The sequence below is a fragment of the Carassius gibelio genome, chromosome A23 (assembly GCF_023724105.1).
Source record: "Carassius gibelio isolate Cgi1373 ecotype wild population from Czech Republic chromosome A23, carGib1.2-hapl.c, whole genome shotgun sequence".
Taxonomy (NCBI): Eukaryota; Metazoa; Chordata; class Actinopteri; order Cypriniformes; family Cyprinidae; genus Carassius; species Carassius gibelio.
The window spans coordinates 15317912-15330887 of NC_068393.1; the positions used below are offsets into that span (position 1 = coordinate 15317912).

The 12976-nt window shown below is 36.6% G+C and overlaps 1 protein-coding gene and 1 long non-coding RNA gene across 3 annotated transcripts; both read left to right on the forward strand.

Moving 5' to 3' along the window:
- Positions 1–453: 453 nt before the first annotated feature.
- LOC127944973 (proliferation-associated protein 2G4) lies at positions 454–8460 on the forward strand. 2 transcript variants are annotated; one of them, XM_052541422.1, is made up of 13 exons: positions 454–750; positions 1457–1585; positions 2223–2328; positions 2497–2566; positions 2648–2740; positions 5187–5250; positions 5333–5411; positions 5498–5576; positions 5668–5801; positions 6215–6309; positions 6584–6711; positions 7654–7707; positions 7799–8460. In XM_052541422.1, exons 1-13 carry the CDS (start codon positions 663–665, stop codon positions 7862–7864), a joined length of 1185 nt encoding a protein of 394 aa, XP_052397382.1. In that variant the 5' UTR covers positions 454–662; the 3' UTR covers positions 7865–8460. The 2 variants fall into 2 exon arrangements, with proteins under 2 accessions (XP_052397382.1, XP_052397383.1); XM_052541423.1 differs by having other exon boundaries at positions 545–750; positions 7654–7708; positions 7803–8460.
- Positions 8461–11796: 3336 nt separating this feature from the next.
- Positions 11797–12955, forward strand: LOC127945119 (uncharacterized). The gene is made up of 4 exons (XR_008150528.1): positions 11797–11884; positions 11997–12023; positions 12528–12550; positions 12663–12955. It is a non-coding gene; the product is annotated as an uncharacterized LOC127945119 (long non-coding RNA).
- The last annotated feature ends 21 nt before the right edge of the window (positions 12956–12976 follow it).

Here is a 12976-nt window from a genome sequence, read left to right on the forward strand (position 1 = left end):
ATGAGTATTAACGGCAACATTGGTTAATTGAATTAGAACCAATCATGATTTACTTTAACCATGAAGCACAATAACCTCAACACGCTGGTTAAAATGACAACAAATGACACATTTGTCCAATATCCAAAACACTGTCATAATTTTATTGAAACTCATACGCTATCCTTACGATCAAGACAACCCAACATCTGATGAAGGTTTGTATTTCAGTTTTTGACAGCGAAATACAGCATCTTAACACAGGCCACTATTCCTCACACTTACATACTCACACATGCATTAAGTATTGAAATGGTTAAAAAGCTAGAAATAAAAGACATCTCAATTAACCTTACAAGACCGTCATACCAAAAATTAAACAAAAGTTGTAATGTCTTATTCAAGCGACAAAAATACAAGACGTTGAAGTTTTAAGTTGTATAAGACGAGACGAGTTATCAACACTTCCACGATTTCCCGCAAAGGTCACTCTGACTCTGTCAGTCTAGGCGCAGGTGTGTGACTTTTATTTTGAAGTGCGGTGTAGTGATCGGCCATCTTGCGCGTCCCCGCGGCTGCTGTTCGCGCAGGCTGTGATCTGAAGCGTGCTGTGCTCCATCATCCCACGAGCGAAGCGAGGGAAAAAGTTACGAGCTGCTCTAGAACCCCACCACTGACAAAGCATGTCAGGAGACGACGACCAGCAAGAGCAAACCATTGCTGATGACTTGGTGGTCACCAAGTACAAGATGGGGGCCGACATAGCAAACCGTAAGATGATTCTGGAGCTTTGTGCGTGATTAAGGGCTGAATTTGACCGAGCGGTAATAACGTTACAGCTCCGCGCTCGGCCATGTGTCTGCGAGGTCTAGTGAGATAGACCTCGATGCCAGTCATTTCTAGTTTTTGGACTTGACTTAACTTGTAACCATATGGACAAGCATCAGCAGCCGATGTTTTGTAATCATATGTGCGTTATTTACATTTATACACTTTCGGCTAGCAGGTTAGCCAGTTAGCTGTAGTTGTTGCGACTTTGTCGTCAAGTCATTGTTCACCAAAAAAGTTCAATGCTGTCATTATTTACTCACTCTAATGTCACTCTAAACCTGTATGACTATGAACCACAGAAGGAAATGTTTGACAGGCTGATGTAAATGTCTGACAGCCTGAGTCACCATTCACTTTCATTGCATCTTGTTCCTTACAATGAGAGTGAGTGGTGACTGACCCTAACGTCTCTTTTCACAGTCTATGTATATATGTATGTGTATAATAGGTAATACGTTCAAGTAATGTGAAAGTCTCATTCTTCCAGTATTACTTTCCGATTACTTCCTTTACTAGAAGTGCTTACTGATCTAATGTGTACTGATCTTCTTCATATCAGGTCATGTCACATAGTGCTTTAGGGAGAGCTTCAAAATCCTTTGGGTAGGAAACTTATTGTTTAATGTGAAATGTCTTTCTCTTTCAGAGGCTTTGAAGGTGGTCATCGAAGCAGCCAAGCCTGGTGTGTCTGTCCTCAGCCTGTGCGAGAAAGGAGATGCTTTCATCGCTGCCGAAACAGGCAAGGTCTTCAAGAAGGAGAAAGAGATAAAGAAAGGTAAGAATAATGCTTATGAAAATAGATATATAATATTCATTACACTCTTGAATCTGTGATTTCGAGGGGACAGTAATCAGTGATTTTAAATGTTTTTTTTTTAATTATTATTTAAAATTTTTAAGATGTTAGTTGTTGTATTGTCTATGTAATTATGTGAAAAAATTATATTTTATCATTTTATTCGTACAATTTATTTTATATTTAAAAATAAATGATTTTATATAAAGTATGACAAGTTTGGAAACAATATGATTTCTAAATATTTTAATTTCTTATACTCACCAAGGCATTTATTTGCTCAAAAATACTGCAAAAACAGTAATTTTGTGAAATCGTATTAACAATTTATAGAACAGTGTTCTATTGTAATATATTTATATTTTTAAATATCACTTATTTCTGTGAAAACAAAACTACATTTCTACAGTAATTTCTTATAAATAGTTATTTCAAATGGTAAAAATAGGTTATTTCACAATATTACTCTTTTTACTGTACTTTTGATCAAATAAATGCAGCCTTGGTGAACATAAGAGACTTCATTAAGAACATTTTAAAATCCTGAAGTTTCCAAACTTATGTCAAAGTACTGTATATTTAAAAAGTAGATATACGTTTCATTTTTGTGTGACAGGGATTGCCTTTCCCACCTGTGTGTCTGTGAACAACTGTGTATGCCACTTCTCACCGCTGAAGAGCGATCCAGACTACACGCTTAAAGATGGTGACTTGGTTAAAATGTGAGTATTATTACTGTTTAATATATATATATATATATATATATATATATATATATATATATATATATATATATACATGCATACATATATAAGTATATATTAGTATATTTTTCATCTTTTTATCATCCCGTTTCCTCAGTATTGCATTTTGTTTCATTTTTTCCTCAGTGACCTTGGAGTGCATGTGGATGGCTTCATCTCCAATATTGCTCACAGCATTGTGGTTGGTGCGAGCAAGGTATGGCTCTCTTCTAAGTGAATGGCTCAAAGCTAATTTTTCATTCTTTTGGAAGTGCACTTAACTTTGCTGTTCTTCTAGGATGCTCCTGTGACAGGACGGAAAGCGGATGTGATCAAAGCTGCCCACTTGTGTGCAGAAGCCGCTCTTCGGCTGGTTAAGCCTGGGAATCAGGTTAGTTAAAAGCTAATAAACGCCTCCCCATGGATAACACTGATTAATGATTTAATCTTACTTTGATGTGATCTCATGTTTTCTTTTGTCATTGTGGTGTAGTGTTAAAAGCTGTTTGTGCAAACAGAAGATCCATAAAGTCACAAACATTAAAGTCTCAAATAGAGATGTTCCGATACCCTTTTTCTCTTCCCGATACCGATTCCGATACCTGGGCTCAGGGTATCGGCCGATACCGAGTACTGATCCGATACCTGGGTGTGTATCTGTATATACAGCTGTATATACTACTAGCCCTGTGTAAATTGCTAGAATTCTTTTTATGGTGTGCTTCAGACAGATCCCTCAATAAAACATGAACAAATACATGGTGAACTACTGTATTTATTACAGTATTTTTATTATCTAACATGAATTTGACAGTATTATTTATTTTCATATGCAAAAAAGAACTTCAAATGCAGCCAAAAATCTAACACCGCAAACTAAAAAAGGTATTTCAGTTTTACAATATAACTGTATAAAAAAACTGCAACAAATAAGTCTAGGAATATAAAAAAAGATCTATTAATCAGATAATCTCTTTACAACAAAACAAATAAAAAACAAGCAACCATCTAGGCATAATTATTATTATTATAGAGACGTATTATTATTACTGTAGGCTACAACAGTAGCTTTATATATTGTCAATTTACTCATGTAAACCAAACATTTATTTTAATGGGCTGCCATGAAGATCTTTGAGTGTCTGTGTTTATGATATGACAGTATTCTCAAATGAAACGGTAAATTCTCATGAAGTGACGGTTTATGCGTTCGTGTCCTCATGACACACAGCAGAGACTACAAAACAGCGAGCTCTCGCGCATCTGTGCCAGTCACCCACAGAGATGTAGATTTTGCGGGAGTAATATTTAAATAGTATTTTGCAGTTTAATATTCACAGACACTAGTATATATTCGGCTACTGTCTGGAGCCCTGCGTTTTGACTTACACGGAAGCGACTGAACGCAGTTGCCGGTACTGAATATACTCGAGAGTCTGTAACTACCGGTACTACAGAGACATACTGCTAACCACTGATCTATAATATAGAAGCGGCTTCACTGTCTTTTGGCAGTTTAGAATGTGATGAGTGATCCAGTCATATATAGATCAGGGCTGCTAACGCGTTTTCATTTCTTCTTCGCTGCTCTAAACAGGGGTTGCTTGTGGCAACACAGCACAACTTCCTGTGTTTTCAATGCATTTTGAGCAGCGAAGAAGAACCGTGCAGCGGTTAGGCAAAGCTTGCGGTCATAACTAGGTCTTTTTTAAGAAAATGGTATCGGATCGGTATATGGGTTCATGTACTCGCCGATGCCGATGCCAGAATTTGTTGTGGTATCGGAGATATTTCCGATACTAGTATCGGAATCGGAACAACTCTAGTCTCAAACCCAAAGAGATATTCTTAATAAAAGTGAACACTCAGCCATGCCTTTCTAAAACAGCTTGTTCAAACACGCCCCCACAAGTCTATGTCACTGTGTGGGAAGATTTGCATAACACCGCACCAATGTTCATGCAAAGAAAGGCGGAACGTCTTATTCTTGCTGTAGTATTGCTGCTGCCATATCATGGAGATGCTGTGTGTTTCATTGCCAGAGCCAAACTTTGGTCTTCCAAAAGAGGATGTAACTAGAAATCAGTGGTTAAGTTTATTCACAACACTGTTCCAGAATAGTTCATATAATATAATGTGTTTTTTCTTACCTTAAACCGTGTAAACATTGCATTACACCAAATACACCAAATAATGTTATTTTGCGATGTCAAATCACCCCTTTAAAGTCATAAGTTCTCTGTTATTAAAACGGATATCGTATTTTTCAGACTATAAGTCACACTTTTTTTCATAGTTTGGCTGGTTCTGCGACTTATTTATCAAAATTAATTTGACATGAACCAAGAGAAAAAAACCAATAGAAAACACTACCATCTACAGCCGTGAGAGGGCGCTCTATGCTGCTCAGTGCTCCTGTAGTCTACACTGAAGACATAGAGCACCCTCTCGCGGCTGTAGATGGTAGTGTTTTCTCTGCGATTTATAGTCCAAAAAATTCGGTAATTCCCTTTGTGGAGGCCAACTTATAACCTTGGTCTACATGTAAGGGACAGTATCTTCAGAAGATGATGGTACTTAATAATAAATTAGATTTAATTATAATTGATACATTTATTTTTACTTCAGTTTTAGTCATTTTAGTACTTAAACTTATCCAACTGACAGTTTGCCAAATCAAGATTTCTGGGTTGTTTTTAGTCTAATACTTCTATTTCAAGTACTGATATTTTTTTAATAATAATATTATTTAACAATACTAGTTTAAATATGATTCTGTATACAACACATTTAGAAAGTGATAGTGGATCAACGGCCTGTCTTTCTGTTTTTCTCAGAACACTCAGGTCACGGAGGCCTGGAGCAAGATTGCCCAATCTTTCAAATGCATGGCTGTAGAGGGTGAGCTGACCAAAAGCTGAACTCACTCACTGCTGGAGCATCATAACACGGTTTTTAAAGCTCCTTCTGTCTCTCTACACAGGCATGCTGTCTCATCAGTTAAAGCAGCATGTCATTGATGGAGAGAAGACCATCATTCAGAACCCCACCGACCAGCAGAGGTCAGGAAAACGAAGCTCTAGATTGTTTTTGAAAACGATTGACTGTTTCTCTATGCTAAATGCTCTCTGTCTTTGTCTGCTCTAAGGAAGGACCATGAGAAGGCAGAATTTGAAGTGCATGAGGTGTACGCTGTGGATGTGCTCATTAGCACTGGAGAGGGAAAGGTGAAGACTCATCTCAACATCACTGTGCTCTCAATGTCTGCCGTTAATATGTGACGGATAGCTGAACACCTTGATCTCTTTTTCCATGCAGGCTAGAGACTCCGGGCAGAGGACCACTGTTTACAAGCGAGACCCCAGCAAGCAGTATGGACTGAAGATGAAGACCTCCAGGGTGTTCTTTAGTGAGGTCGAGCGGCGATTTGATGCCATGCCATTTACTCTGAGGTAACTCTTTTTAGGTTCAAGTAGAGGTTTAACATTTTTTTTATCACTAGTTAAAAGTTAGTTTAACGTACCTTCAAGGAAGGGCCATCACTTAAAAAGTGAAGAATGAAGAAATTCATTATTAAAAGGGGGAAATCACTGCTGGCAAGATAAGCTTTTAATAAAACTTGCTGGTCTGTGCAGTAGAAAAGTTTTTTAAATCTATGCTGCTTGACTAAGGAAAAAAGGGAAGTCCAATCTCTAGTTTTTGCAAAAGCCCTGGAGCTGTTTTGTTACCCTTTAATTCAATCAGTTACTATTATCTTGAATAAAAGGGCATGGCACAAAACAAACTATTCACCTCTGTCGCTCACCACCATTTGTGTCTCTCTCCTTGTCTTTCTGTCTTTGTGTGCTCTGGTGTCTGCTGTCAGGGCATTTGAGGATGAGAGTAAAGCTCGACTAGGAGTGGTAGAGTGTGCCAAACACGAGCTGCTTCAGCCCTTCAGTGTCCTGCATGAGAAGGAAGGTGAGGCAAAGTACCACAGTCCTAACGTTGTATTTTTATATGTAAAACCTTCATGAAGCATGAAGATAAGGTTAAAACCTCTGCAACGAATCACTAAATAAAAATGAAAATGAAAATGAATTTCCTGTCACGCCAGTGCTCAGAGAAGCGCATCCTGCACATTTGCCGCATGACCAGGTCAAAGACTGTTCTTATTTTAGAAGTTTGGTGCCATCAGCAAAGTCTTGAGTCACTTTGGTAAATCTTGTGTCTCCTCATCTTCTTCTCTTTCAAGGTGAATATGTAGCGCAGTTTAAATTCACTGTGCTTCTCATGGCAAACGGCCCTCTGCGTATCACCAGTGGAACCTTTGATCCAGAGCTTTACAAGTCTGAGCATGAAGTACAAGACCCAGAGCTCAAGGTAAGATAATGAACTGGTGTGGAGGGTATATTAGGATTTTTATTTGGTAACACTTTACAATAGGGCTCATTAGTTAACAGTAATTAACTATTAGTTCACATGAACTAGCATGAACAATACTTCTACAGCATTTATTGATCTTAATTTCCACATTTACGCTTGTATTATTAAAATCAGAAGTTGTGCTTGTTAACATTAGTTAATGCACTGAACTAATATGAACAATGAATAACTATTTTCATTAAATAACATTAACAAATGTTTAACAGATTGTAAACAGTGTCACATGACATCACATTTACTTAAACATTTTTTTATTTATTTACTCTAGAGAGGAGCATTTTGCTATATATATATTTATGAACCATATAACATGTTCATTATAATTTTACTCTTCTTCAGTATATTTAATTTATTTGAATACGTCTGTCAAGTTATGACAGCCACTATTTAAATGTTTATATTTCAAAAAATGATTTGAAGTAGAATATATAATTACGTAATTGTAACTTTATTATTATGAAAACTTAATTGAGTGTAATTTAAGTGTTTGTATACAAATCAGTTCATTTTAACCTTCAATATTTATAGTAATGTACATTCTGAATCTCATATATATTTTACAGCATTAGTTGAGATTTTTTTTTTTCTTTAAAAGAAATTGCCATGTTGTACAAGATATACATCTAAAATAATCGCTTGTTAATCAAAATTGAATAGTGAAATTTGTGTCAACACTCAGCCCTAATGTAATTTATAATCCACTATAATTCATTATTCATTAATGTCTTTATTTACATTTTTTTTTTTTAAGTAAATAGGCATGGGACAAACCTTTATGGGTCATTGCCAAAAAAATTAAAAATCCTGCACTATATAATGAAATTCTTCAGTTGATTTTTGCAGTTAAGATTTATTGACAACGTATTTTATTTTTTGCAGGCACTGTTGCAAAGCTCAGCCAGCCGCAAGGCACAGAAGAAGAAGAAAAAGAAGGTTTGCTGTGTCTGCATTTGCTTTCCCAATTTCTAACGGCACTTTGTTGTAAATATGAAACCATATTTTCATCATTTTTCTCTTTTCCCAGGCATCCAAAAATGTGGAGAGTGCCACAGGACAGCCAGTGGAGGCTGAGAGCGAAGCTGCTGCATAGACTCCCACTGCCAACCAAGCTGACTGACAGAGCCTCTGCACAGCCCAAAGAACAGAACCGTTAAAGCTAATTATGACCTGCCCCACTGAGAGCCTTCTGTCTTTCTAAATACCTCCTCATTAGTTATATAAGACTGCTGCAGGGTTTGTGCAGTTTACTTATGTTTGGTTGTCTTTGAACGAAAGCAGAGTGGACGGATGAGCAGGTAGATACTATCCAACCGTGTTTACAGGAGGCGAGTGCTGGGTTTCTTTTGACCCTCTCTGTCATTGTACAAGCCATCATGAACAATAAAAGTTTAACGGTGGCACTCTTTAGGCAGGATTGCTACAAAGTGCCATTCGTGTCCATGCAGATGAGATCCCTGTTTGATGTCTGTTAAAGGTTGACTTTTTGTCAGTTGGGAAATTATCATAATTTGTATTGATGACCTGTAATGAATTTTTGGAGTGGTAACTGCCTCACTACGACTTAAATATAGCAAAACAACTGCAATGGATGCACTGTTCAACAATTTGGTAAGCTTTGATTTCTGTTTAATGACATTCAGCATTCATTTTCTAGTATTTCCCGAATAATAAAGATGATTTTCCATAGCCTGTTTCTATGTTGATCTTCCTCTCAGTTTATTGGTCTGACTTCTGAAACCAGTGTTTGACTAAACTGACTGACCAAATTATCCTGCCATTTTATAAACATACATTTAATAAATTTAATTAGCCAATATATGGATCAGAGCTTGGTTTATTTCAGTTTATCAGTTCATCTCAAACCTGCCATGTGGATAACTTTACCATCTAGACAATAGTGATTTATGAATTCATCAAAATAAAGCAGCCTTGATATACAGTGGCTTCAAAAAGTAAAAATTACGTGAATTCCACTAGACGAAATGTCAAACCCAATGGCATCTGCAAACCAATGATGTACCTTTTAGTGGTTTAACTGAGAATTATTTAGAGAATATATTTAACTGTTAACCAACTGGTCCCAAAACAATTAAACTTGATTGACAGAGTCATCTCCTGTCTAGTTCACACAGGTGTCCTCGTAGAGTATCCACAAGTTTAGTTCCTATTAACTATGAACATTGTCTACAATGCTTGATGGCATGAGAGTTGAATTTTTTTTTTTAGCTGTAAGCCTAATTTATTTTTGACAAATGTTTTGTTTAAATGGTGTGCTTGTGAAACATTCACACCTTTTTAAGAGTGACCCAAGTGTGCAAATACTTATTGGGCCCATTGTGAATCAACATGGAAAGGCCTCAACAGAATGTGTTGAAGGTTCACAGTTTTTGTAAACTCAGCAAAAAAAAAAAGTAACGTGTATTTTACAGAAATTTTTGTTAAATACAAATAAGCTTAAAATATCTTTACTGGAAAGGGTTTAAACAATATTTTTCATACCTGTTCAATAAACAGTTATATGCATTTGCACCTGTGGAACAGTTCTTAAGACGCTTCCAGTTTACAGGCAGCAAGCAATTAATGGTCACAGTTATACAAACTTGGTAAATTAAAGAAACCTTTCTACTGACTGAAAAACACACGACAGATGGCCAGGGTTCCTGCTCACCTGCTGCAGGGAGGCACGAGGACTGCAGATGTGAACGGAGCAGTTCATGAGGATGAGGAGCAGCTGGAGTTACAAGATTCAGGGATTCCATTTCTGTTCACCAAATTCATGTGAAATATACATTTACTGAGTTTACACACAATTCAATTTTCAATTCAGTTTATTTGCCAGATTCATGTCCAAAAGCCACACAAGATAGGACAGATAAAAACAAACAAACAGTAAGAAAAAAGCAAATACAATAATTAAAATACATACTGACATTTCAGCCAATGCACTCTCAGTCTGGATGTGTACCTGTAGCAACTCACTAAGGGATTTGAGAGTGACATCATGATACTGTTAGTAGACTCATCCAGACGTTGCATAAATTTAAACATCAAATTTCTTAAAAGTGCTTTCAGTTTGGTTACTTCTACAGATACAAACAACTGACTAGCACTCCCTCCTCTGGGAACCTTGAGTAAAATTCTCATTGCATCATTGTAGGCAACCTGTAACTTCTGCATGCTAGATTTTTTGTAAGAAGACCTGGGCTGTATAGAGTGGTGTACAATAAGCTTTGAACAGAGCCACTTTAACTCGAGTAGAACAGTAACTAAACTTACGTGCTATGGTGTTTGCCTGTGCATATAACTTATAACACTGTCTGCATATGTCATCATCATCATTCATATCATCTGCAATACAATGACCAAGGTATTTAATCTTTTTGCAGACCTCAAGAAAATTATTGGCTAGCGTGAACACAGGAAATTTAAGCAATTTATTTAAGTTTCGTTCTGCATATTAAAACAGAACTTTTGCTGGAATTTTATTTTATATCAAATTCCACCCTATAATCAGAGCATATATTAAGAAGCTCCTGCTGCCCAGCACTACTCGGACTAAAAATAACAAGGTCATCTGCATACATAAGATGATTCACCAGCATGCCACCAATCATACAGCCAGTGTTGCAACCATTAAGTCTCCTTGGCAGTTCATCCATATATAAATTAAATAAGAAAGGGGACAAGATTCCTCCCTTCCTAACACCATTGGACACTCTAAAGGGGGCAGATATGCTACCCCCCCCCCCCCCCCCATTTGATATGCGTCTGCTGGTGGGCATACCAATAGACAAGAACCCTCACAATATACCCAGGGACTCCCTTTTGCTTTAGCTTAATAAAAAGCTGTTTGTGATTCACTCGATCACATGCTTTGGAGGCATCAATAAAACACAAGAGGATAGTGGAATTTTTAGACGTATACAATTGCACTATTTCCTTAAGAGCATAAATACACATGTCTGTGGCATGGTTTGGCTTAAATCCAAACTGATTATCCAGGGAAGAGATATACCCACTCACTCTATCAAGGAGGATTCTTTCCATTACCTTGGATAAAATACTGGCCAATGCTAATTATCCACGCAGCCAACTTTTCCAGCTTTGTCCTTAATAACTGGGAAATGCAGAATAGATAACATTGAATATGGAAGTATGCCATGGATCAACAAACCAGTAAAGTTGATTGCTAAAAGGGAAGCAAGCCTAAGACTGGCATTTTTCAGATGCTCTGCAGTTATTGAATCCATACCACATGCTTTATTGTTAGGTAATTTCCATATGGCACCAAATACCTCATGTGTCAGAATACTTATTGATTCATTACTGATAGCAGAGTCCTCCACATGTGGATCATGTTTTAAACAATTAAAGAGGGAGCTATAGTCCTGTCTCCATATTTCAACAACATTATCTTCTCCGGAGACTCCTTCAACAGTACAAGGAAGGGAAGATTTACAGTTATTGAGGGACCTCACCTCCTTCCAAAAGTCAGTAATATTGTTGCTCATCATTTTACTAGCCAGTCAGCCCTCATGGCTTGCTCATTTCTAGATATAAAACGAACAGATACTTATATCTGTTAATTAACATTGAAGATTGATTAATTATAACCTGATATATGACTAATAATAGTATATATTACTAATAGGCTTATATTACAAAATAATTTACAATTATATTTTAATTTAATTGTACTTTTTATTTCAGACATTCTCTTATAACACTGCTTGTGCGTCACAATTTATGTGCAAAAAAAGCCAAGTACACTGTGAACACTAAGAAATTTTCACTGCTGTATAAATTTAATGAAAATAAAAAATTATCGACAGAGGTTTTTTTTTTTTTTTTTTTTTTTTTAATTAAAGATTCATATATCAAACATATAACAAGGCATATTGTAATCATATTCAGTCAAACTTACAACATGAATTGAACATGGAGTACAACGTTGATGCATTTTCCAAAAAAAATAAAAAAAATAATAATTATCGACAGATGTAGCGCACGTTTCTTTTTATAGGCGCTGGAAAATGACGCAGGCGAGGCGTATAAAACAGGCCGTCTCCCGTATGACGTTCTCTTGGAGTCGTTGCTATCGCTTGTCGAGGTGAGGAACTAGCTCTTGCTGACGTTGTGTTAACCTCTCATACAATCCATAGTAATCTAAGACATTCACGCACCATCCATCTACATCTCTAACTGTATTTGTTTATTTACAGAACCATCTTCTCATCATGAGAGCGAAGGTAAGTACTTTTTTAATCTATACTTGATAAATAGATTATCGCTGTCTGGCTAGTCTTGATAGCATGTTGGTGGCTAATGCAGTATTTATTATACTAACTTAGTAGTTTGTTGGGATTTGGCTGAATATTTTAAGTTTACTTTTACTATTTAACTATGTCAAGTAAAATACCTAAGGCTCTATATTTTTATTTTCTTATTTGGTAGTGTTATGTAACGTTACTCGAGGCCTACTGTGCTAGCTCGCTAACGCACTTTGTCGCAGGGAATATTGTAACCACGCTTGCAGTTGCTGCGAGTTAAACCATTATCATGTTTGACTTAAATACACTAACCCTTTTGTAATATACAATGTAAAATGTTTATTGCCTATTGGTTTCTTAAAACTATTTCGTCTGAAGGACCATGTTGTGCAGTGGCGCTAGCAGCTAATGCACATGTGTAGTTTTGAATTGCTATGTTTAAACCGTAACTAATTCCCCTTTATTAATGGTTTACTTCTGCAGTGGCGAAAGAAGCGTATGCGCAGGTACGTTTGTAAACCTAGGAGTTACATATTTCATTATTTTGTATTGCAATTGACGTGAAGTGACTGAATCCATGTGATTTTTTTTTAATTTATTTTTATTTTATTTTTTAAGGCTGAAGCGTAAAAGGAGAAAGATGAGGCAGAGGTCAAAGTAAACTGGACCCTGTTTGCTGAAGCTGAGAGTGCTCTTCCACTTCAAGTTTCTCTACAAGAGTCCGCTGGAAGCCCAACTGAAGCTCCACACATCCACCATCTGAGGTCTGCTTCTGAATGAGGATTTGGTTTTCCATCACCTGGTTCTGCAGAAGCATCCTGGTCTTGAGGACCATGTGAACTATTTTGGACATTCCTTAGACCTGTCAGCTCAGCAAGTTTAATGTCTTTAATAAATCTTTTTGGTTTAAATACTTTTGCCTGACTTGTTCT

Bases quoted from the DNA above. Each gene is read 5' to 3' on its own strand.
- LOC127944973 (XM_052541422.1), top strand. From the start codon at position 663: ATGTCAGGAGACGACGACCAGCAAGAGCAAACCATTGCTGATGACTTG. The intron at 5,802-6,214 runs GTAACTCTTTTT...GTCTGCTGTCAG, and splicing joins GCCATGCCATTTACTCTGAG to GGCATTTGAGGATGAGAGTA. The intron at 7,708-7,798 runs GTTTGCTGTGTC...CTCTTTTCCCAG, and splicing joins AGAAGAAGAAGAAAAAGAAG to GCATCCAAAAATGTGGAGAG.